The 26,882-nt window shown below is 39.4% G+C and overlaps 1 protein-coding gene across 1 annotated transcript in view; it reads right to left on the bottom strand.

Moving 5' to 3' along the window:
- The window catches only part of MRPS5 (mitochondrial ribosomal protein S5), a 56,129-nt gene extending 30,341 nt beyond the window's left edge, over positions 1 to 25,788 (bottom strand). Inside the window, exons 1-5 of the mRNA XM_060754488.2 lie at positions 25,575 to 25,788; positions 13,654 to 13,791; positions 10,472 to 10,597; positions 9,170 to 9,403; positions 4,282 to 4,316 (exon numbers count right to left, since the gene is read on the bottom strand). Of these exons, the coding sequence (XP_060610471.2) occupies positions 4,282 to 4,316; positions 9,170 to 9,403; positions 10,472 to 10,597; positions 13,654 to 13,791; positions 25,575 to 25,644 (603 nt within the window). The 5' untranslated portion in view covers positions 25,645 to 25,788. The remainder of the gene's footprint in view (positions 1 to 4,281; positions 4,317 to 9,169; positions 9,404 to 10,471; positions 10,598 to 13,653; positions 13,792 to 25,574) is intronic.
- Positions 25,789 to 26,882: the final 1,094 nt, after the last annotated feature.

Genomic DNA, 26,882 nt, shown 5'->3' with positions numbered 1-26,882 from the left:
TTTGTCCTTAAGAGCCTGGTCATTACAGAACTTTGTTGTGAACCTCTACAATTCTAAACCCTTTGAAGGAAAAATTGGGAGGAAACATAGAATCATAGAATCAGAATTGGAAGAGACCTCATGGGCCATCCAGTCCAACCCTCTGCCAAGAAGCAGGAATATTGCATTCAAATCACCCCTGACAGATGGCCATCCACTTTCTTCCTTGCCTGAAACATGAAGTAACAGTTCTTACGTATGCTTTCTGCCTGGCTTTCTACTCTTCACTGCAAAAACAGATTTGTTACACCTCTGCTCTCACTTACTGGCTGGAGGGAACATGTTCATTCATTTGATTCCAAATCGGGACGTTTAATGCCAGGTGAGACCAATTCTACACACACTCTCTAAAGGTCCTCAGCTCTTGGCAATTCCCACACTTCCTCTAAGATCACTCAGATGGTGTCGAAAATCTGACTTTCTCAAAGATCACTCAGATGGTGTCGAAAATGTGACTTTCTGAAATATCACTCAGATGGTTTCAAATATGCTCAAAGCTTACCTTTGTGTATGTTTATTTAGTTGCTATATTTATATTATGCCTTTCCTCTAAGAAGCAGAAGGCTCTCTTCCTCAATATCCTCACAATAGCCCTGTAAAAGTTGGATTAGGATGAAATACATTGACTCTTAGGCCCCTTCTACTCTGCTCTATAAAATCCAGATTATCTGCTTTGAACTGGATTATATGAGTCTATGCTGCCATATAATCCCGTTCAAAGCAGATAATCAGATTTCATATAGCAGTGTAGATATAGGCATGCCCTGTATCTCAAGATCTGATCCCAGGTTTTCTGTTTATCCCAGATTATCTGGCACTGGGGACTCATATAATCCAGGTTAAAGCAGAAAACCTGGGATTAGATTCTGGGATACAGTGCCTGTCTGGAAGGGCATTTAGTATGCTTCACCACCAATTGGGGATTTGAATCCAGGTTTTCCTCAGTTTTAAACTAACCAACTATTGTAGGCTGAGCATTCCTGATCTGAAATGAAATGGATTTTTAAAAGATTTTGGAATGCTTGTACTTGCATATACATACATAATGAGCTATCTTGAAGGACAAAATCCAAATTTAAACATAAAAATCATCCATGCTTCACATAGGTTTTATATACATAGCCTAAAGGAAATTTTACACACAATATTTTAAAATAATGTTGTGCATGAAACAAAGTTCATATACACCAAACCGTCAGAAAAGCACAAGCATTACAATCTCTGCCATTAAGTGGACGATTTGGGAGGAGATTCTTTCAGAGTTTGCAATTTTGGATAAGACATATTCAACCTGGAGACCACGTACTTTCTTAAGATCAATTGCAGCCATTGTTTTCTCATTCTTCAGAGGGTAAGTGAGAAAATGAAGATTTCTCCCCTTTTCACCCTTACAAATAATAATAATAATAATAATAATAATTATTTAGACCCTGCTACCATCTCCCCGAAGGGACTCGGGGCGGCTCACAAACTCACTTCAAAGTCCTGCATATAAAACAGACAATACATAGCATATAAAACAGCAACAGAAGTCTAAAAAAATAATTACACACATAAACCAATATGAAAAAATGTAAAACTCCTAAATTGCAGTAGAACCCACAAATAAGACTGGCTATCTGCAATTAACAAATCAAAGTGCCAAAGTAAGCAGTCGCTGAATCCTCAATCTGACCCTGGATTACACAAGGTCAAAAGCTTGTTCTAAAGAGCCATGTTTTTAAACTAGCTCAAAGGGCTTGTAAGGTGGGGGCTAACCTAATCTCTCTATACATGTCTTTCTCTCTCAGGAAAACAGCTTGGGATGAAGGGAGAAGTACTTAGGAACAAGATTATTTGCCCTGTGGCTGCTTCCATCCCTGATCTCAGGGATGGAAGGTATTTGTGGATTATAGCATCCACCAGTTCTTGCCAGCAGTCAAGAGGGAAGGGTGATGACAGAGAAAATCTAGCAGGAGCGCAAACCCTTTTCGATTTAGTATCACATCTAACTGTGAGACAAATGTTCTGAGCAATAAAGGAGGCAGAAGAAGAGAATGTTGTGGCATCACAGGTCATTCAGATTCAGCTCATCAGCTGTCACCTGCTTGCTGTAACATGGCTTATGATAAAACATTTACATTTAAATCCAATTGCTAGTCCCACTGCAGTAGACAGAATGAGCCAATTACATGATGGGTAGTTTAAAACGTTCCCACTGATTCAGTGGATCTTCTGCAATTGGGATTGGAGAACAGAAATACCATTGAAATGTTAAGCCCTCTTTTATACCCAATATTGGAATTCACTGATATTCCAGAATATTACACTTGATCTTAGCCAAAAGGCCGAGAATATTGCTTTCCCCAGCGATAGTTAAAATACAACTGGAAAACAGTGAATGCTGTTTTAAAATTCAAATTTTAGCCCATATGCAATGGTGATTCAGTTGTTGCTAAGCACTGTCAGTGAGCATATCTATTTTCTCCCACAAACAATAAAACCGACCCGACATTCGAATGGAAATGCTCTAACATTGGAGTCAGTAATTTGCTGACTGCAATTCATAGTTAATTGTGTACAGCATGTAATTTTAAATTGCCCCAGTCGGAGAGAGAAACAAAAAGAAAAACATGCATTTCAAAGCAACCACTTAAAAAAGAACAAGGATGGAAAGATTTTTAAAAAATCTGAAACTTAGTGTATGAAAGTGATATTAAGGACCGATCATTTGGAAACAGAAACATATCAAACATTACATTTTTAGCTGTATAGTTAGCGATTCTGCAAATGGGCATATCATAAAAGAACAAGGATTGGAAGAAGAACATTACTGCCTGTAAACTTAGAAATGACGTTGAATTTGTGTCTGAGCAAAGATATTGTTGCTCATTCGTTCAGTCGTCTCCGACTCTTCGTGACCTCATGGACCAGTCCACGCCAGAGCTCCCTGTCGGCCGTCACCACCCCCAGCTCCTTCAAGGTCAGTCCAGTCACTTCAAAGATATTAAATGACCCACTAAATTATATATATTGTCGAAGGCTTTCATGGCCAGAATCACTGGGTTGTTGTGTGTTTTCCAGGCTGTATGGCCATGTCCCAGAAGCATTCTCTCCTGATGTTTCGCCTGCATCTATGGCAAGCATCCTCAGACCTCACAACCTCTGAGGATGCCTGCCATAGATGCAACATCAGGAAAGAATGATTCTGAAATATGGCCATACAGCCCGGAAAACACACAACAACCCATTAAATTTTACTTTGGAATTCAACAAAGGGACAAACTCAAGGCCTCACCTTGAGTTTGTATTTAGCCGTATGAATATTCTAAGAATAAATATTAAATCAGCATCTCTCAAAAAGTGTCATTAGGCGCTTCTAAGGACATACAAGACATTAGCAAGGAATGTCTGAACCATTCCGCATGAGTGAGAAACTAGTTGTTCCCAGCTCCATCATCCCCAGCAATGTCTGGAAGCTGACAGGACAAGGTCAGTTTCACCATTTTTCAAGGCATTAGTCTAGAAATAAAAACTGACATAATGAGAAGGATGACAGAGAAGGATGCAAAATGAGTGCCAGTCACACATAAGGAGATTAAGAAAGAGAAAAGAAGGATCAGAGAGGCAACAAAATTGCAAACAAATAAGGTCATATGGAAGACGCAAAGATTACTTAATGTTTTGGCTGAAGGAGTGGTGTTTCCATCTATCTGTCTATCACAAAACAAAGGCAAAGGGGGATGGATTGGAATGTTGTATGTGGAAAAAAGAATTCACTTATTGATTTCTTTGAGAATGGCAAGATAAAGTTGTTTTATTCAAAAGCATGGCTTTGTGAGTGGACTGAAAGACAGACAAAACAGGAAACGCATTTAGAAAAAAAAAAACCCTTCTCTTTGAAGTGGTTATAAGGACTGACATCATTCCTTTGGATAATGGAATAGAAGAACCCCTACCATAAAAAGGAAATGTTCACATTTTTTCAATTATTTCCAATGATTTTGCTTTACAAAACCAACTGCAGCTTTCCTTTGAGTCCACTGTTGGCAGCACAGCAGGGAAGAGTGAAAATAATAACACACTTTATAGTACAATTGCAATATAACTAGAACATAAGATTCCTCTGGTCTATTGAATGCCCATTACTTACAGAATTATTATGAGAGAGAGAGAGAGAGAGAGAGAGAGAGAGCAAGAAAGCAAAACTGAACAGCGCCTCTTACATTTCCTTAAAATTATTATCTTCTAAATAAGACTTACCTCAATCACTCTGGAGTCAAACCCTTCATATGTTTCTGTTGGGAAAAAAAGATGTGCATCAGCAGTATCCACATGAAAATATATGGTTTTTCAAAAATAATTTTGTAATACTTAACAGTTTGACGTTGGACCCTGCTGATGACTAAGGTTTGAATTGCTGCTTGGCCATGGGCAAGTCACACTTTCTCACCCTCAGAGGTGTCCCAACTCAACCACGGACCCCTCTGGTGATACTCTTTCTGTGTTTAAGAAGGCAGAAGTAAATCTCCTTTGAATAAATAGATTTGCCTTACAGTTGCCATAAATTGGAAACATTTTGATGGCATACAACAAGAATACAACAAGAATACAACAAGAATACTTATACTGGCTATAATAATATTTCTGAGGTTTATATCAATGACATTACTTATTATTTATTTATTTATTTACATCATTTATATACCGCTTTTCTCAGCCCTTGGGCGACTCAAAGCGGTTAACATAAAAACAGTTAAAAACAATTAAAATAATAACATAATAAACAGTTAAATATCAATATAACATCTCATTAGCTGTATTCTTTTAGTTATGAAACAGCCCTTTAATTCAGCTTACACCAAAAGCGACACATTATCTTTGATTTACAAAAATATACATTTGAATTTCTGATCATGTCCGTCCACATCTCAGCAAGCTGCATAGATTACATTACACAGCTCAGACCTCCTTTTCTGGTCTGCACAGGAAACTCCAAAAGTGACACACCTCTCTATAGTTTTAACTCAAGTATTTCTGAAACCTTCCAGTTTAAACTATTAGCAATTTTCATACCAGAAAATATTACATACTGACAAAAGTCTCCACTCTGAAATAATGCATATAGGAAAACAAATTGCAACGTACTGAGCTGCTTAGGATGAAAACATCAGTAACAAAACTTTGAAAATGGCTTTGTAGATAACAGGCAGCCACTTCTGCTATGCTAAAATTTATTATATTATGACTAGATCTGAATGAAACATGATCAAGCCACATGGGGAAGATTTGCTCATGCAGATGTCCTATCTGAGGTAAAATAAGAAACAACCTCAGGATGCATTTACACTCTAGAGTTAATGCAGTTTTACAGCACTTTAACTGCTATAGCTCAATGCTAAGGAATCCTTGGTGTTTTAGTTTTCTTTGGCAACTGACCAAACTACAGCTTCCATGGTTACACAGCATTGAGCCATGGCAGTTAAAAGTGATGTCAAACTGTATTAATTCTATATTGTAGATGCAGCCTGAGTCAGATAAAAAGCCTATGCTAGAAGTAGACAACAACTGCTATCTGGAAGTTTCTAGAGTATATCTTCCATCACACCTAGCTATTATAATCCATGAGGAGGGATTATTGAAGTTAAAGTCAAAAATACCTGGAGGGACACATTTGATGACCCCATTATTATTTGCCTTCAAGTCAACTCTAACTTTGGCAGGCATACCACAGGGTTTTCTTGGTCAGATTTATTCACAGTTTGCCTTCTTTGAGGCTGAGAGAGTGTCACCAGAAGAATCCATGGTTAAGTAAATCCTTAGAGCAATACTCAAGCCACCATAGAATGCTGGCTCGTGATCATTCATCAACCTCTTCTAAAGTTCTATTTGTTTTGGAAGCCACCGTGGGTCCTACTCTGGGAGAAAGCCAGCGCACAAATGCAATCAATCAATCAATCATGACAGAAACTAATATAAGGAGGATGGCAGGCATTTAAAAAAATATCAAATGGAACTGGTGAGATGGATGAAGTCCAAATGCTGCTCCTTTTCATTTTTGTAAAGTTTGCAATGTATTTTAATGGGCATGCTATGTTATGAAGCAGATTGGTTATGGGGAATGACATTTTTGGCAAAACTTTGAGCTCCTTCCTTGCACACATTGTTGGCCAAAGGAATGCTGTAAGCTGACTGAGCAATAATGCATAGATCACAGAATATTTTGATACTAAAAGGAGCAGCCAGGCTATAAATGGGTTGCTTCTGCCATGTTGAGACTATAGTAGAACATTATTATTTTGAATGACAAACTATCAGTTGGCTGTAAATCAAAGGAAATTAATGGGTACAGGACCAAAAAAACCCCTATGCAACTCGCTAAATGACCAAAAATTGTCTCTCTGCTCCACTCATCATAAAGAATTCAACCAATTTATGTAAGCCACAGGTCACAAAAAGAAACACACTGAAACTTTCAATTTTTGTGATTAGAGAAGAGATGGTAGAGATTTGGGAAACAAGACATTTGCAGATTGCCAAGATAGGGAATCACAATGGTATTACTTGATATTAAATGTTATCAGCTTTTTGAAACCCAAAGGGATTCAATTCAGTGATAGAGCCCAAGATGTGCATGAAGAAAGTCTTGGACTCAATCCTGGGCTATCCAGAAAAGCATCTTATACAGTTACCCCAGGACCCTAGAATAGTCTTCCACAACCTAGTGACCTCCAGATGTTACAGCTCTGGAGCTCATCCAGAGCCTGCATAGTGATGATGAAGTGTGCTGAGCTCCTGACAAACAAAACAAAAGCACTACACGAAGTAATCAATGGTGTAAGTCAATGAAGAATATTTTATGACTCTTTTGCTTGATGATTACATTTTCTTTATGTTTTCCTTTTATCTGCATTTTAATATTCTCCACTATAAATGGCTTTGAGCAACTAGAACAGTGGTATATCATTAATCTTTAATATGCTCGTGAACTACCAACTGACAGTTTTCAGCAGACAAATATAATAAGGTTCCACATTATCTAAAAATTCAATAGTCTGTGTTTAATAAACCATCACCCATCACTTAATTTAAAATGTTTAAGAATGTTCTTTTAAGAAGTATTTTCCTAGTTTCTGCAGATCTGAATTTAAGCATAGTAGCCCAAGATGGAGGATTTGTAAGTAGCAGAAATGCAAATTCCAGCTACTATTCAAACAATTCAATTAATACTATGAACCATATGCATCTGTTAGCCATAATTTCAATGGATCTACAGTATTGTGAAGATGGAGAAAGTACAGCCTGTGAACAGCAAGGGCCATTTTGGTCAATCTCAGGATACAAAAACCTTTGTACATCAGTGTCATTTTCTGTTGTAAAAGAGGTTTACCTAGGGAATAAAACTGAACAAAGAGAGCCAAAAATTGGGGGGCCATTCACTGCAGGGGGATACAGTGGGAGGACAGCTGTATTGATTACATGGCTCTTTTAACGAATTCTATTTATATACCTGGTTTATGTAATGTATTATTGTTTCTATGTTGATGTATTTTATTTTATGCATTATGCATTTTATGTGTGACATCTTTGTGTGCTAGTTTGTAAGCCACCCCGAGTCCCTATGGGAGATGGTGGTGGGGCATAAATAAAGTAGTAGTAGTAGTAATTGTTGTTATTACTACTATTACTACTATTAAGGAACATGACAAGATCCTGAAGTATAAGTATGTATCATTGAATACTAAAGTTGGAATTGCGTATGACACTGTATTTCCCATTTTTTTATATGGTTGTAAAAGCTGGACAATGAAGAAAGTTGACAGAAGGAAAATAAATGTATCTGGAATGTGGTGATGGAGAAGAGACATCAATTGGTTCAAGAGGAAATCAAGCCTGAACTCTTCCTGGAAGCCAATGTGGCTAAAGTGACACTTTGATACTTTGGCCGTATCATAAGAAGATATGACTCACTAGAAAAGACAATAGCATTTGGGATGACTGAGGGCTTTAGGAAAGTGGAGAATGCATTCCAGATGGACAGCAAGACTCAAGGGAGCCATGGCTCTGAATCTGCAAGACAGGGTGTCTACCAGGACTCTCGTTCATAGGTTCACTATAAGTTGAATTTGATTTGATGACATTTAACAACATACTCTCGGCAGGTTTTGGGCCTAGTTCATTGTCTTCCACCTCGTTCTCTTAGATGTTCCTCAAATATGTTGTCCAAGGCTTTCATGGCCAGAATCACTGGGTTGTTGTGAGTTTTCTTTTCTAGAAGCATTCTCTCTAGATGTTTTGCCCACATTTATGGGAGCATTCTCAGAGGTTCCTCAAATGACTTCAACTACTAAAGCATACTATGCCACATATATTTTATTACAGTTCTAGTTAGCCTTTTTCAGTTTGCCCCCCCCCCCCCCAAATGTTTGTTATTACTGGACAAAAGCAAAATATACACAGCAAATCTGCCAACAATAATTGACAATTCTTATAAGACCTAGAACACAAATGGCAGTCCAACTGGGAACGTTATACAATGCCTAATCTGATCTGGAGTACACAATTAACATGGAGAAAAGTAAAGATATCAAAAAGTGATGTAAGTAACATGTGCTCCTGGCCGGTTTGGCACATGATGCCCCTGATGCTGTATATATTGCAATGACAGATGCTGTATATATTGCAATGACCGGGGGGGGGGGGGGGGAGCTTTTGCTTTAAAACAAAATGCATACTTCTCACACACCATATTTACAAATAAACTGATGTTTCTAGACTGAAGTTCCAATGATAAACAATCCTTAGAAGAAGCACATATTTTGCTTCATAAAAATGTGTTTCTATTTCACAACCTTCATAGCACCACACAAATCCTCAAATCTCAGAAAGTGTCCAACCTGATGTAAATTTTAACGCTGCCTTATGTGGAGGTGACATTATCTTGTATATTTCAAATCCATCCCTGATTTTTTTAAATGATAACTGAACTTCTTAGATCAGTCTTCCATATATGTGTGTTTGTCTCTTGGTGCTAGCACTATATAAATATATAAAATATTTTAATAAAAAATAAATAAAATACAACACATCCACAGGAACTTCTTTCCCTTCATTTCACTAGTCTCCCACGGACATTCCATAGTTGCCTTACCTCCATTGGGGCCTGGATCAGGAGGCCCCAAACTGATTCCTCCCCATGAGCTTCCCGTCCAGCCTCTCTCCCGCTTCACTTTAGTTTTTCTCCTCTTCTCCCACTCGTCTCGCTTCTGGATCCTCTCAGCTTGCAGTTTCTCCTGCTCTTCTTTATTGCGCTGGCTAACTGCCTGCATTGTTCCTTGTTTCATCACTGGAGCATTGAGGCCAGGCCAAAGGAAACCTGAACGTCCTGAAGATATCAGTACACAAGATTATCTGTCATTTTATATTCACTCTGCCATCAGTTCCCATGTTAAAATTTTCATGTCAAAATCCAAAAGACCTCTTGTTCCAAGCATTTTGGATAAGAAACTCAACCTGTAATTTTCTTAAATAAGGCAAGGAAATATTAAATGAGAACAAAGGATAATGGCATGCACAAAATCTCTTTACAGTCAAGTTCATTTAGCTGCCTTGAAGGCCTCCACTGGGAATTGAGGGAGGATGTTTTCCCCAGATTGAATCTGAAACTTCCCAGTCCTTGTTTGACACTCCAAGCACTATCCCAGAATGGTTCTTATATAACTGAATGGATGGAATTCATTCCCAAAGAGAGAGAGAAGAGAGAGATGTTACCCTTGCAGTGAGGACAAAATGCTCAGTGAGCTGATAAAGATCCCCAGAGGTTGGATCTCAAAGCACTCCAGCCCCCTCCCTTTGATTCAAATTGGGCTTTTCATCCACACACCACTTGTACCATCAAGTATCAATTTTGCTGGTTCAAAATAGTTATTAAATAAATGTAAAAGCCCCAATAGAAATTGGCGCCCCCATAGTGTGCAGTTTTGATAGAATCGAGGGACAAGTGGGTGGAGAGGGGAGAAGATCCACATGGCTGTCCTGAATCAAACCCAAAAGGCATAAGGATGAGCTTGCCTCCCTTTTGTCAAAGATTGGAAATGTATTAAAGGCAGCCACGGCAGCTAACGATTTTGTCTAGACATTCCAGACATTTGCACACTCACAAGCTTTCCACACTCACACATCCCGCCATTTTATTTTCAAATTAAAACTCATCAGTCTGTGTTCACAACACATATACATCTTTGGGTAGTTTTATGTTCTTGACTCCTGAAAGGATTTGCAAATCTGTTTTTCAAACTTCTATTGAATGTGGGGTTCCCTTTAGCATACCAGTTATCTCTTCCTTTTTTCTCAGTGCACCCACTTTGCTTGCAATACTTGCAATACTTGAGTTCACAATTACAGAGCATGATATAAACGAAGACCTTTCTGCAGTCTTATTTCAAGAATTTACCTTCCCCAATGACCTGGCCTATGTTGAGATCCTTCTTTAGTTTTTTCTTGGTTCTCTTTCCTCTTCCTTTCCTTCCTCCTGCGCCGCTCTCTGCCAAAACTCCTTTCCAGAGTTCATCGGCTGTCACTGTGATAAAATAGAAGACATGCATAATTCATCTGGATGGAAATTCCTATTAACAGCAGCTCAGAGGGAATGGGGGGAAAATAATGTGTTCAGGTGTCATTTAATCTAAGCCTTGTCAACCCAACTGTGTCTGAAAAAAACTGTTAACATGCTGGTTGGGACAAGTTTGCATTTTCTTTGTTTTGTACTGATGCCATTTAAGTGGAAAGAAAACCAAGTTTGTGATCTTATATGGGTCTGCAGGTGACCTACTATTTAGGCCCTGGATACCTAATTGTTATAGGCTCTCACTTCCACAAGAATCCTGAATGGACATAATTTCTACATGGACTCTAATGTATGGAGAACACAGCAGGCAGAGATAGGCCTGTATATTTTAGTGCCTGTGGCAAAGAACAAGCTGGTAACCCTTTTATAACCCTAAACCTATCAGACTAGCAGTTGATTTTTTTTAAAAAAAGTGGCAACAGGACAATGATCTTTACTTCACTTGTAGACACAAGACTTCCCATCCAACACCTTGTGTTTATTTCTAGCATCAACTACTTGAGATAATGCCTAAAGATAAATTATCCCTGATCCCAGTTGAACATGTACTTCTTCATGGCTAGTTTCCCCCTTTAGGTCCTTCTTCCTGCCCTTTCCCTATTGGTTAGGGTTCTAAGCTGTGCTCACATTCCTTCTTAGCCCTATATTTCCCAGTTTTTGTATTTCCAAGTGTCTGCCCCCTTCCCCCCTTCACGCTGCTAGGAATTCATATTATTCAGTCATCTTTTTGGACACTTGCAATCTCAATGATGGAGTGGAAACAAAATTATACCAGCAATACATTCCTGTATCAACTCAGAAGTATAAAGGGCTGCAAAACCGATCGCAAAGTCAGCCATGTACATATTTATTTTCAACAAGCTGTTTTTTCACTATGTGAACAAAATGATGGGAAGCAATCAAGTTTGATGCAAGAATTACAAAAAGAGACATTTCACTTAAAACCAAGAAATATTACCATAAATAATACTGTTCTCTATGAAAACAATGCTGATCCTTTCATGGAGGCCATTTCAACCCTTGAGTGCCACTTAAAATGGTATTTGCCTGCTTGTTTCTAGGTTGAATGGGAAAATAAGAACTGGTGCAGAGCTTCAGAAGTGGAATGGTATTTTCAGGTTGCCATTATGTATGGAGATGATTCCTGAAAAATTCTGATTTAAGACTGTTAGGTCTTAATAAAGGGCAAGGTTAGCATCTTGCATTAAATCCAGGAGTATCTTGATTACCAGAACAACTACTACAAAGAGCATTTTAATTTGAATCTACCAACTATCTCCAGTCCTCCAGTAATGGGTTACACAAAGTAAATCACCATGAGGTAAAGGTGGCTACAGCATGAAGGGCTTAGGGCATTATTATATGAAGACGCAATTCCACAGCAGTTGTATTATCACCAATAGTGGGACATGAGAGAAGCCTCCCACAGGATGGTAACGCAGATGGCCAAGTCTTTCAGACCAGAAGCCGACTTGCTTCAGACACGATAAAAAATCATCAGTACTAACAATGAGCATCCTTGCTATTGCACATCTCTGCATTTCTGTAACTGTACCACTTTGCTAACTTATAGTTCATACTCCTACTTCTGCATAACCTAATAACTCCATTTTGTTAATGTTCTGTAATTTTTAAATATGTTTTTAAAAAGCAATTTCACAATTTCAGCTGTATTTAATTTTAAAAAAATCCAAATAAAACTTATAATGGAAAAAATACTGCCTCAAGAATAGTTCGGTATGGCAGTGGGAGACAAGGAGTATCCCACAATCTTGCTATTACATCAGTACTGGTATGCTGGCACAGAAGAGGAAAAGCTCCATCCTTCCAGGTAAGTGATGGGAACATGGTGTTCTCTGCAACTATTGGTGAGTTTTCACATCAATAGCAGGGGTGGGTTTATCATGGGAAGGAGACAGATGAGCAATGAGATGTGCACTGCTTCAATGCTTGTCTGCCTCTTTTGTGCGATAAAGTCTACAGACTAGATTCATCTAGGATTTCCTCCATATGGCAGGACACAAACAAGGTATGAAGATAGGTTCTTGTGGGTTTTTTCGGGCTATAGGGCCATGTTCTAGAGGCATTTCTCCTGACGTTTCGCCTGCATCTATGGCAAGCATCCTCAGAGGTAGTGACCTCACTACCTCTGAGGATGCTTGCCATAGATGCAGGCGAAACGTCAGGAGAAATGCCTCTAGAACATGGCCCTATAGCCCTAAAAAACCCACAAGAACCTAGTGATTCCAGCCATGAAAGCCTTCGACAATACAAGGTATGAAGATTTTTGCATTGAGATCAATTCATGGCAAAATTACCTCTGATTGGGAGAAAAATCTTCATTTTACTCTAGTGGTCCTTTCTTAGTTTCCTTTTTGATCTGCAACTTTCCTAGGCACTCTAGTTTTCCTTTCCTTTGGCACTCTGAATTCAATATTCAGCTACTTTCCCTCCTCTCCTATCAACGACATGAATCATACCTTCTGAAAAAGCTGTAACTCCCCACTGTCCCTCTTCCAGAGTCAAGGTGAAGAGAAGAGAATCAATTCACAGTTTGTGGTGACGATACTGATAAGTGCTACTTCAAGTCTCTTGCAGCACTTCATGCCGTGACACTGCATAGCCGGCATGAAAGGGAATCGATCATTTCATGTAATTTCCCCAAAAATTGAGTACAGAACTCCTAACTAGCCACAGGCACAGCAGAAGGCTCTAACACAGTTTATCATGGAAACTGAAGGATGCACAAGGCATTTGACTCCTTGCAGTGAATATAACAAGCAGAAGTGTACACAGTTTGTCATGGAAACCGAAGCAAGCACAAGGCATTTGACTCCTTGCAGTGAATACAACAAATAGAAGTGTACACAGATTTTAATCAAGAATGACAGCTTTATTCAAAGCATATAAGCTGCACATAGGATGTTTGACAGACACAGAGGAAAGTTTCACAAAGGTTGCTCCAAGATAGAAGTTAGAAGGTTCAAGCACCGTGTACAAAAACTTACATTTGTTGAAAAAGCTGCTTTGCCTGCAGGGTTGTATCGCGATGTTATAAGGCATAGAAACATAGCAAATTGTCTGTGAAGCACACGCCAAGGTAGTATATTGACAATTGGTTCCATACCATGAAATCAGGGTGCAGCCTGGGGACAAAACCAAAATAGCATTATTCTAAATATCCTTAAGGTTTCAAAAACTAATTACAGGAATAGGAACTAATTAATCAATTAATGAACATGTATATGGCAGTACTTTTCAAGAAAAAAATAAATATTGCTTTGTTTGGGGGATAATAATAATAATAATAATAATAAAAACCTTTTATTTGTATACGGCGCTATCTCCCCAAGGGGACTCAGGGCAGTTTTCAGCATAGGTAAAGAATTAAATTACTGACATACAGAATAACCATTATACAACGTAGACATAATACTTTAGACATAACAGTCTTACATAGTTAAAATTAAACAACCAGTCCCAGAACTAATTTCCATTGGACAAAAGTTCATCTACCAATTTCCAGAATTTCAGAGTGGGGCTACACAACTATGAGAGGGCTGGTACAACGAAGTAGCCTACAGCCAGAGGAGTGGGTAAAGTGAAAGCAGGGTCCTTCCTGATGGTCAGGGTAGAACCTGGGACTATTTATTTCCAAGGCCTGCTGAACAGCTATAAAAGTGCTGGGCCAACAGGGAACCATAGGGCCGGGGAAGTGGATAAAATGCAGAACAGGGCACTAATTAATAGCCAGGGTAGGGCCTGGGGCTATTCATTTCTCAGGCCTGCTGAATAGTTGTAGTAGAGCTAGTACAGCGAGGTGGCAAAGGGAAGTGGGTAAAGTGCCAAGCAGGGACCTAACTAATGGACAGGGTAGAGCCTGGGGCTAATAATTCCCAAAAGCCTGCTGGAACCACCACATTTTCAGGTACTTGTGGAAGGAGGATAGTGACGGGGCTTGTCTTATCTCTTTGGGGAAGGCGTTGCAGAGGTGGGGGGCCACCACCGAGAAGGCCCGCTCCCTCGTCCCCACCAACTGTACTTGAGACAGTGATGGGAATGAGAAGAGGGCCTCTCTGGTAGATCTAAGAGTCCATGCTGGTTCATGGGGGGGGGGGGGGGGAGATGCGATTACGGATATAGGCAGGGCCCAAAGTGTTTAGGGCTTTATAGGTCATAACCTACACCCTGAATTGGGCCCAGCAACTTATCAGCAGCCAATGTGTATACAATTCATTATTAGAAAAGGCATTTCTGGAAAGGGAGGAACAATGAGGAGTGGTCTTTAAAAAGGACCCTGTGTTCTTTGATTTAAAATAATCAAACAATTTAAACCTTTGCAGTCCAATTGATCAGGCATATATTCATAATGTTAAAAGACCTTAAATCTATTCATCAGTTCATCCAAAGATTAAATTGATTCATAATCATTTTAGGCTATCTTTAGAGGGAAAACCCTCTCAGGCAACCATACACGGTATAAATACAAAAACAACCAAATTTGTTAAATCAACATTCAGTTAAACGCAAACAAAACAATAATATTGGAAACCCATCAGCTACAGAAAAAGCAAACAAAATATCTTCTTTCTGAGCATTAGATCTTCCCCAAAAACCTACAGAGAATGGGGCTAGTGGCCTCTATTCCCCAGAAGCCAATTTTAGTACAGGGTCATCCCTCAAAAGCCACCTTCTCTTGTATCTGCCATTTAATAGGCTATACAGCTCATGGTTAAAATTTGAATATCATTAAGAAATTATCCACATATTGTATAAGACATTTTGCACAGAAAAGCACACAACCATCAACAAAAGGCTCCTTTATCTGTGATGTGTGAATTTTCAGATAAACCAACGGTTTTTCAAATCTGCCATAAAATTACTCACACTTCTGGTGCCATATTACCAGGGCCGTCCACTGAAGAACTAAGTTTAGTGGAGGACCTTGTTCCCATGGCTACAGTTCTTCTAGGCAGAATCCCCCAACAAGAACGACCGAATTCTGCTGTAGATATATAATCACTGAATGAGAGCTGGAAAACCCCCAAAGGGCAATCCAGTTCAATTGCTGCTATGGAGCAAAACACAATCAAAGCTCTCCAGACTGTTTAAAAACCTCCAGAGAAGGAGACTCTACCACCCTCTTAGGCAGAGTATTCCACTGTCAAACAACTTTTACTGTCAAGAAGTTTTTAACAAATGTTTAAATTGAGTCTTTTTCCCTGTAGTTTGAATCTGTTGTTGCATATCTTAAGTCTCTAGAACAGGATAAAGCAAGCTTGCTCCCTTATCAATCTATCATCCTTTCAAATATTTAAACATGGCTGTCATATCACCTCGTAATGTTCTCTTCAGGCTAAACATCCCAGCTCTCTAAGCCACTCCTCGGAGCTTGGTGCGTGGACCTTTTACCATTTTGGTTGCCCCTTTCTGTATACATTTTAGCTTGTCAATATTCTTCTTGAATTATTATGTCTAAAACTGAACATGTTATTCTTCCAAGTGAGGTCTGATCAAAGAAGAATAGGATAGTATAATTACTTCCCTTGTAGTAAATACTATAGTCCTATCTATCTATCTATCTATCTATCTATCTATCTTAGAATCACATTGGGGATTATCTGCTGCATCACATTGTGGACTTTTGTTCAGCTTGTGGTTTACTAGGACTCCTAGATCACTTACATACGCAGCGTTGTTACTTATCCTTTATTGATGCATTTCATTTTTTTCTGCCTAAGTGAAGCATCTTATAATTCTCCCTGCTGAAATTCATTTTGTTAGTTTTGGCCCAGCTCTCTAATCTGTGAAAAGTCATTTTGAATTCTGATCATTTGGAATATTATTTACTCCTGTCATCTGAAAATTTGATAGCATGGCTTCTATTCCATCATCCAAGTCATTCATAAAACTGTTGAATAGCACTTGGCCCAGGATAGATCTCTGTGGCACACATTGGTCAGGTTAGTCAGCACCCTTTGGGTTTGGCCAGTAAGCCAATAATAATAATAATAATAATAATAATAATAATAATAATAATAATAATAATAATCCAATATTGCTGTGACATACTGTGCTTTTGTGTCAGTAAAATAATAATAATAATAATAATGAATAAAAACTTTATTTGTATTCCATCCTATCTCCCTGAGGGGTCTCAGGGCGGATTCCAACAGAACAATGGCAAACATTAAATGCCTACATAAAATACTAGGTAATAACATAAAATCCTACATATAAAAGTAACATTAAAACCTATCATCAAATTAAAATCTAACATCAGTACATTAAACCTGACAGCAATAAATTAAACTATGTGTAGTAGACAAAATTCTAAAATAACATAAATCTAAACAAAATATTCACATTAGTGTACAACAGCCAGCAAGGGTTCACAAAATGGTTATGTAGTCAGATGAGGTCATTGGGATGGTGTGGATCAAAAAAGCCCAAATACAAATAGTTCCCAAGCCAGTTCCCAATCTATCTAACAGTAGCATTATATGTTCTACTTTTATTATATTATTTGCATATTCTTACAATAACCTCTAAAACAGGTTAGACAACAGATAGTTACTTGCAGCATGCTGTTTAATGTACTCCATTAGTGATGATCTGATACTCATGTGTCCAAATATAGACAAGCAATGCCGAGCAGGACTACAGGTTGGAGGTCTTTATTTTCAGAAAGCATGACTGTGTCCTTCCATGACATGAGGTCACTCTGAGCCTTAAGCCTTTATTTTATTTCTACTGCCTTATGTAAAGAAATTTAAACATGTGTTGTCATATGCCTTCAAAACATTTCTGACTTATGGCAACCCTAAGGGTTTTGTTGGCAGGACTTGTTGCTTTAGCCTTCCTGTCTGAGGTTGAGTGTGACTTGCCCAAGGTCATCCAATAGGTTTCTATGGCCCAGTGAGAATTTGAAACCTGGCTTCTCGGTGTCCTAGTCTAACATTCAAACCACTACACTACACTGAGTCTAAGACATCCTTTCCAAACAAGTGTCTTGAGGGATTAAGAAATAACATGACCAGAGTAAGTAAAGGAACTGTTTGCATACACATGAAGAACTATCCAAATTCTGGCACTTTATCTTCTCTGCTACAAGACTTCAGTTCCAAAGTAATCTTGACAAAATGCATCCTTTGGTTCAAGAGTATCAGCCGACCTGAACATTACTGACTTATCCCTTCCCATCAGGTCTTACGAACCCATTTCTTCAGTGCTCAATTTCCAAACTAAGAAATGTCTCTGGTTACTTCCATTACTGCCTTCAGGAGCTTGAAAACTGTCTAATATTCAACAGATACCTTTATTTTATCCTTCTTGGCAGTATAGACCAACATGGGCTGATAGCAAGCTCATGCTCAGATTTCAAACCTGAATATCTTGACTTATATTGACACCTGCAAAAGGGAAACCAGGATTTGCTGAAAACTATTCCAAGAAAATTATCACAAAACATAAAAAGAGCCAATTTTAGGGAAGAGTTTCACAGCGGAATAACAAAGAAGAGACAAAGACAATGGTGTACAACAGTTGTTCAATACAGAAATTGATTTCAGCTGGATCAGCACAGGTACCTGCACAGAAAAGCAATTATAAAGCGAAGTGGTTGAACGAAGAATTATAGCACTAGTAGGTAACCCATTTCAGCACTGTTTACACAGCAATAACCACAATCATCAACATTATCATTACTGTTAACTAGAGGTGTCAATAATTTTTTTTAAAAAAATGTTAATCAAGATCTTGTCTTTTAAATAAGTAGTTCAGTTTATATGTGTGTTTGCATCACAATAATCTTATCTGGAGTGTTATTTTGTATGGATCTATGGTGCTGGTTCTGTGAATAACTACTCATGCTTAAGTGTATTGATTTCAGCAGGCTCAGTCATGTCTAAATATGAATAGATTGGACTGCGACACAATCAAGAGTCACCTAATCTTTGATGACTTCCACTTGCAGGATTACACACAATCTCATAATCACTGATAACGTTAGTGAGTGGTTTTGTGAAATATTGTACAATCCACAAGTACATTATTTCTGTGATTAAAACACTTTAAAGTATCAAATTAAGTGCCAGAGTCTACTAGTTATCAAAACATTTCAAGAAGTTCTTAATATTCTTAATAGCTCCTTTTCAAATCTTTTCCTTTATTATTAGTTAGTTATAAAAGGTAGAAAAATTACATTTCGGCTCACAATGGATATAAATTCTCCTATTATGCATGGTCACTAACCATACTAGCTGATTCTGGGAATAGTAATCCAAAAACATTAACCAATATACTCGTGTGAGTCTATAAATTTTAGTCAAAAACAAAGCAACTTGCAGTTTCTCAAGTCACTCCTGACACGACAAAAAAAAAAAGAAGTAAAAAATTACCTAAAAAGATTATCCATGGATCAGAGTGAGTACTGTACTCTTATATATACAAAAGGAACCACCTGGCTTTCTGTGCAGAGTGATGAAAGGCAAGAACTCCATCTTGGAAGAACCCAAGGGAAGCACTGGGATCCTCTTTCCTCCATCATGGTGCTGCTGGTCTTTCTGAAGGCGTATATGTGGAAATAGCAGTGGCCAGGGGTGGGTGGTCCCTGAGGTGGCAGGTCATAAACATCTCAAAACCTGACCTTTAATTATATATGAGGTTGACCTGAGTATATATGCATGCCAGGATGGAGCCAAGTTAGGAGAGGTGAATTTTTTTAAAAAGCAAGATTTGCAAAAATTGTGATTAAACTGCAAAGAAATATTCACCCCAAATTTCTCTGCAGCATCAACCTGGAGGGGGAGATTGACAAGATGGCAAGCTGTCATTGAAGAAACCTAGCTCATTATTACTGATCTCATTACTGGAGGAGCCATAGACAAATTCTCAAGAAACGTTATGATTTCTTCAACTGCATATAATTTGTTTATATCAGTAGCTCCTCAAAAACTAGAAAAAATGAGATTGCCATAGAAATAGTTATGGCTTATGAATAGTAATGTTGAGGAATTTTCTTGGTCTGCCCCTAAATAGCATAAATTTGAATGGAAAACCTCAGGCTAAATGAACAACAATGCTCTCAAAAGTTAATGGAAGTTAATGGAAACAGAAACTTGATTAAACTGCAAGCTTACAGCTTTAAAACATCCAGTTCTATTTATTTTATCTTCTAGCAAGACATAACCTTTTTCACCTTAGGTTTTCTGAATCTTTTAGCCGAACAGAATCTAAACAAGCAAAAAGTAAACTGTACTGCAAATAAAACAAATGCATTAAACAAGAACCCCAAGGGAATATATGGTTTGCATTTGTTTCAGAATAATGTATAATGTGTTGTCTCACTTCAGAAACACAATAGCTTAAATGTCCCCCAGTGCAAAATATGACATCTCAGGACAGAATGATTATCCTTTATAATTATTATTATTGTTTTTGTGGAAAATCCTAGCGTTGGGATGTTTTATTTGAAATGAGTAGCTAGAGAAGAGTTCTAGCTGCTAAAAAGACAAACAAATGGGTCCTAGAGCAAACTGATCCCAAAATGTCTCTAGAAGTCAAGATGACTAACTGAGACTATGGTACTTTGGACATATCACGAGAAGGCATGACTCATTACAAAACAAAATAATGCTTGGTAAAGTCACAGGTAGTACGAATGGAAGAAGACCACTTTACAGATGAATAGACTCCACCAGGGATGCCATAGCTCTGAGTCTGCAGATGTTTTAATGGTAGGATGACTTGAAATCTCTTATTCATAGATTCATCATAAGTCAAAGTTGACTTGACAGAGGTTAACAACAGACTCTTATATCTGGTCTCCCCATGGGAAGAAAGAAGTTATATCTCTTCAAATGCAACCTCTTTTTACTCCCTTTGATTTAAGGCAAACAAATGAAATATAAAGGATCTGGGCCACAAGAATTTCAGGCATGGTTTAATAATTTTAGACAAGGAATGTGAGCAAAAGTCAGGCAGTTTTCTAATGAAAACAAGAGGCAACTAATGGTCTTTGAGCAAATCTCCCCAGCTGTACAAATTTAAGTCCAAAGAGCCACCTCTGCATTTACTGTGTACCAATCTACTTTTTAGCAGAGATTTCAGAGAGCAGTTAAAGTACTCATGAATCCCTTTTCCTATTTGATGCACATTTGTGACTGTCACTGGGCTTCTTGTAAAAATAGGAAGATTTTTTTTCTCACCTTGTTCCCAATAATCCAAATGTTTTTAAAGAAAGAATATAACTTGACCCAATGCAATGCCATCTCTATGCTGAAACTACATAAACTAGTTTCACTGATGTCAATTTCTTTGTTTGCAAAGGTTTTATCTCTTTTAATGTTTAGTGTTTTCAAAATCACATTGAGTTCCAGATTTGGTGGAAACGCAACATGCATAGGGAATATATAATCTCCAATGCTGAGAAGGGATACAAGAAATGGAAAAGGGAGAAATCAGCAAAGAAGAATTTGGTGCAAACTGAGCTCAGGCTTACTAAAGAGATTTTAAAAAGGAAGAGATTTTTTTGTTATGTCTATAGGAAAACATGGAAAATGTAGAAGCGATAGTGAAAGGCTAAGAAGAGACAAAGGCCCCTTCCACACTGCCCTATATTATCTGTTTATCCCATTTTATCTGGCAGTGTAGACTCATATAATCCAAGTCAAAGTAGATAATATGGGATCAGATCCTGGGTTATAAGGTAGTGTAGAAGGGGGCACAGAAAAGGGAGAACTGTTCAACACCTTCTTTTGCCTCAGGGCCCTTCCACACAGCCATATAACCCAAAATATCAAGGCAGAAAATCCCACAATATCTGCTTTGAATTGGAGCCCCTTCCAGACAGGCCCTATATCCCAGGATCTAATCCCAGGTTTTTTGCTTTAAACTTGATTATATAAGTCCACAGTGCCAGATAATCTGGGATAAAAAAAACATTGGGATCAGGTCCTGGGATATAGGGCCTGTTTGGAAGGGCTCTCAGTCTTCTCCCAAAAGTTTAATAGTGTTTAACTTGGGGAAGATGGAACAGCGGATGCAGCACAGAATAAATAAAGAGGAAGTACAGAAATATTTGACTAACCTAAATGAATTAAAATCTCCAGAACCAGGTCAACTACATTTAAGGATATTAAACAACCTGAAAGAAGTAATTTTAGAATTCCTGGAGACCAGGAGAAGTTCCAGAAGACTGGAAGAAGGCAAATGTTGTCTTCATCTTAAAAAAAGGGGGGGGGGGGAAGAGAGCCCAAAGAATTACCATCCAGTCAGCCTGACATCAATACCAGGAAAGATTCTGGAGCAGATCATTTGAGGGACAAGAAAGGAATGCCATACTTACAAAAAGTCAACATGGGTGTCTCAAAAACAATTCCCAGGTGAACTTTGTCTCTTTTTAAGCTCAATAGATGAAGGGAATGCTGTAGATATAAAATGTTGGAAACCGCCCTAGGGGCCCTTCCACACAGCCACATATCCCAGAATATCAAGGCAGATTGCCCACATTATCTGAGCGTTGACTCAGATAACCCAGTTCAAAGCAGATATGTAGGGCTGTGTGGAAGGGTCCTGGGTTATCTAAGTCCACACTGCCATATATTCCAGTTCAAAGGTGAAAAGATTTTAGTCAGTTGTGTGAAAGGGGCCTTAGTTGATAAACATCGCTCGGGCTGTAGCATTTGCCTGTGTGGTTCCCTTGGATATCCTAACATAATAGTTGTAGCCAGTGACTCTCAAGCCAATGGTACAGTGAATTGCTCTTGGGTTTCAGTTTGACATTTAAATGAGAAAGAACTAGACCTGAACTCATGTCACTATTCAGTGCCAGGGATTCTTCAATGTTTGGATTAAAAAAATGGAGCAGATTCTGGGCCCTTCCACACAACCATATAACATGGGGGCCCTTCCACACAGCCCTATATCCCAGAATATCAAGGCAGAAAATTCCACATTATCTGAGTGTGGACTCAGATAACTCAGTTCAAAGCAGATGTTGTGGAATTTTCTGTTTTGATATTCTGGGTTATATGGCCGTGTGGAAGGGCCCTCAGAATATCAAGGCTGATTATCCACAATATCTGCTTTGAACTGGGTTATCTGAGGTCCCTTCCACATAGCTCAATAAAATCCCACATTTTTCACTTTGAACTAGGTTATATGGCAATATGGACTCAGATAACCCAGTTCAAAGTAGATATTTTGGATAATCTGCTTTATAATCTGCTTTATACAGCTCTGGCCCAGTTTACCTGTCTGAATGTATCTCCCTCTATGTTCCGCCTCATAGTTTAAGATCCACTGGGGAGGCCCTGCTCGCAGTCCCAACAACCTCACAAACGCGTCTGGTGGGAATGAGGGGCAGGGCCTTCTCAGTGGTGGCCCCCGCTTGTGGAATTCGCTCCCCAGTGAGATTAGATCGGCGTCCTCTCTCCTTTCCTTTAGTAAAAATTGGAATCGTGGGTTTGGAACCAGGCATTTGGCTAGCAGGCACAGAGGCACTTTGGACATTGAACTGGACCATGATTGTTACAATAATGGAAATGGCTATGTGATTGCATAAGTAATCTATTGCATATTTACGATTTTATATTGTTGTTATATTGTTATATTGATATTGCGGCATCAAATTGTTGCCAGTATTAGCTGCTCTGAGTCCCCTCTCGGGGGTTGAGAAGGGCGGGGTAGAAATATTGTACATACATAAATAAATAATAAATATATGGCTGTGTGGAAGAGCCCTGAGTCTCTTCTCTGTGACTTTGCTGGCGTCTAGGAAGGCCCCCATTGTGTCCCAAATGCCTCCTGTGTTTGGTGTTACAGTTATCTGCAAGTGAGTCCACAATCCCATGAATCTCCTCCGTGATCTGCACGTGCAAGGCTATCTGATCAGGATTCAGGAGAACCCACTCTTCCAGGGAGAAATGGACAGCCATGCAAGTTCACCCTGCCATATAACCCAGTTCAAAGCAAATAATATGGGATTTTATACAGCTGTGTGGAAGGGCCATCTCTTACCTGGAAGCTGCTAGTCTGTACTAAAAGTGGTAGTCCCATATTTCAAAATTTCATTGGTTGTTATTGATTTGAAAACATGCAGAGCTGCAGTATTTTTATTTATTTATTTATTTGTGACATTTATATCCCACCCTTCTCACCCTGAAAGGGACTCAGGGTGGCTTATATGAATTATTATTCCATGCCCCAATAACAACAATTAAAAGCAATTAAACAACAATTTAAAACAACATTAAACAACATATGTAAACATTATACTATTGTGCATAGATCCAAAGCCAGATAATCAAATAATCATAGTCATCAATCCAGGGTCAATTCCAACTGTATTGCACAGGTAATTATGCTGGGCCAAATGCTTGCTCCCAATTGAAAGCATCCTCTTAATATTTTCCTCAAATTTTCACACATTTAGATAAATTTTACGTTTTTGTTTCAAGGAGTAATTCAACAATACTTGGAGTCATCTTGGAGATACTGAACTATTCCTTCAGCAATGTAATGAACTTCAATGAGTTGTAATAAAACAACTTTGCAACAAGGATGCAACTTATGAAGAAATAATTATTCCACCAAATGACAACAGAATCTGAAAAAAAAATTCTTCCCAACTGTTTTTCTTTTTCACTAACAGGTGTTGACTGGCTTCCACAGGATCAGCCAGCTTGCAAGAGAGGAGGTTCACTCTCAGTCCAGTTATTATATTCTGTGAGAAGACAGGAGCAGTACATGGGCCAACAGTGTGATGCAGCAGTTTAAAAAGCCAATGTGATTCTGGGCTGCACCAACAGGAGGACAGTGTTGAGATCAAAGGAAGCCATAGTCCCCTCTCTTCCGCATTGGTTAGACCTCACCTGGAGTACTGTGTCCAGTTCTGGGCATCACAATTTAAGGAGATAAGCTCCTTGGAGACTAGGACATGGAACAATGGCTTCAAACTACAAGAGAGGAGATTCCATCTGAACATGAGGAAGAACTTCCTGACTGTGAGAGCCGTTCAGCAGCGGAACTCTCTGCCCCGGAGTGTGGTGGAGACTCCTTCTTTGGAAGCTTTTAAACAGGGGCTGGATGGCCATCTGTCAGGGGTGATTTGAATGCAATATTCCTGCTTCTTGGCAGGGGGTTGGACTGGATGGCCCATGAGGTCTCTTCCAACTCTATGATTCTATGATTCTAAGAAAAAAGCAAACGGCCTACAATTGACTCAGGGCCCTTCCATAGAATCATAGAATTGGAAGAGACCTCATGGGCCATCCAGTCCAACCCCCTGCCAAGAAGCAGGAATGCTGCATTCAAATCACCCCTGACAAATGGCATCCAGCCTCTGTTTAAAAACCTCCAAAGAAGGAGCCTCCACCACATTCCAGGGCAGAGAGTTCCACTGCTGAACGGCTCTCACAGTCAAGAAGTTCTTCCTCATGTTCAGATGGAATCTCCTTTTTTTGTAGTTTGAAGCCACTGTTTCACGTCCTAGTCTCCAAGGAAGCAGAAAACAAGCTTGCTCCCTCCTCCCTGTGGCTTCCTCTCACATATTTATACATGACTATCATGTCTCCTCTCAGCCTTCTCTTCTTCAGGCTAAACATACCCAGCTCCTTAAGCCGCTCCTCATAGGGCTTGTTCTACAGACCCTTGATCATTTGTCACCCTCCTCTGGACACATTCAGAGCCATATAACCCAGAATATAAAGGCAGGAAATCCCCACTGATATTCTGGCAATGTGGCAGATATATTTCAGTTCAAAGCAGAAAATGTCGGGTTTTATTCAGCTGTGTGGAAGGGGCCTTAGGCCCAACCTACACTGACTTAGAATTTGGGGCTAGTGAGGGTGCATCTATACTTTAGAATTAACGCAGATCGAAACCACGTCAACAATCCTTCATACAATCCTGGGCAATGAAGTCTCACCTCTCCGCGCCGCCCTCAAAACGCCCGAACTGCAAGCTTTCTGCACCACAGAGGCTACGGCGGCCGCCATGTTGGAAAGGGTCCTTCGCGGCCACCGTACTGAGTCAAAAGGAAAATAGTCTGAACACGCTGCACAGGAGTCTGTTCAGTTTGACAGGCGATATCGTAGACAGCTTTCCTGTAGGAGCCTTCTCGTGAGGACCCCGGCTCGGCTCTTTGCAACTGTGCGAATTGAAGGCGCTCAAAGAGTTTGAGCCTCTAGGTTTTCAACGACACTTCCGGGGTTTCATTGGAAGGCAGTTAGGATTTGCTATAGGCGGGGTTTTGAATGGCAGTTCTAAAAGTGCATCTCATTCAGGCCTTGGCAAACTTGGGCCCTCCAGGTGTTTTGGACTTCAACTCCCACAATTCCTAACAGCCTACCGGCTGTTAGGAATTGTGGGAGTTGAAGTCCAAAACACCTGAAGGGCCCAAGTTTGCCCAGGCCTGATCTATATTGTTGAATAAATGCAATTTGACTCTACCATGGCTTAATGCTATGGAGTCCTGGGAGTTGTAGTTTGGAATATTGGTGGGCAGGAAAAGAGATGTAAAGATAGGCTCAAAGCCAACCTTAAAAACTCTGGCATAGACACTGAGAACTGGGAAGCCCTGGCCCTTGAGCGCTCCAGCTGGAGGTCAGCTGTGCCCAGCAGTGCTGTAGAATTTGAAGAGGCACAATGGAGGGCGAAAGAGAAAAACGTGTCAAGAGGAAGGTGCATCAAGCCAACGCCAACCGGGACCGACTTCCACCTGGACACTGATGCCCCCACTGCGGAAAAACATGTAGAGCAAGAATAGGGCTCCACAGCCACATACGGACCCACAAGGAAATCCATAATGGAAGACCATCTTACTCGTCCAACGAGGGATCGCCTAAGTAAGTAAGTAAGTAAGTAACATACCGCCAGTACACCGATCTTGGAAGACTATCCTACTCGGACAACGAGGGATCGCCTAAGTAAGTTTGGTGAGACAGCAGTATTCTTCGGCAGGCAGGGCTAAACTTAGGAAACTGCAACTCCCAGGATTCCATAGCACTGTGCCATGGCAGTTAAAGTGGTGTCAAACTGCATTCATTCTACAGTGTGGATTCCGTCTTAGTAAAGGAAATGCATGTCAATAATTAGATCTTTGAGCTAGAGGCAACAATTGTCATTGCGCTGGTGCTTTACCAAACTACAACTCCCATGACTCTGTAGCACTGAGCCTTGGCAGTTAAAATGCTATCAAACTGCATTTATTCTACACTAGCTTTTCCCTGCCACG

Source organism: Anolis sagrei, chromosome 1 (assembly GCF_037176765.1).
Source record: "Anolis sagrei isolate rAnoSag1 chromosome 1, rAnoSag1.mat, whole genome shotgun sequence".
Lineage (NCBI taxonomy): Eukaryota > Metazoa > Chordata > Lepidosauria > Squamata > Dactyloidae > Anolis > Anolis sagrei.
This window is presented reverse-complemented; position numbering and strand designations above follow the sequence as displayed.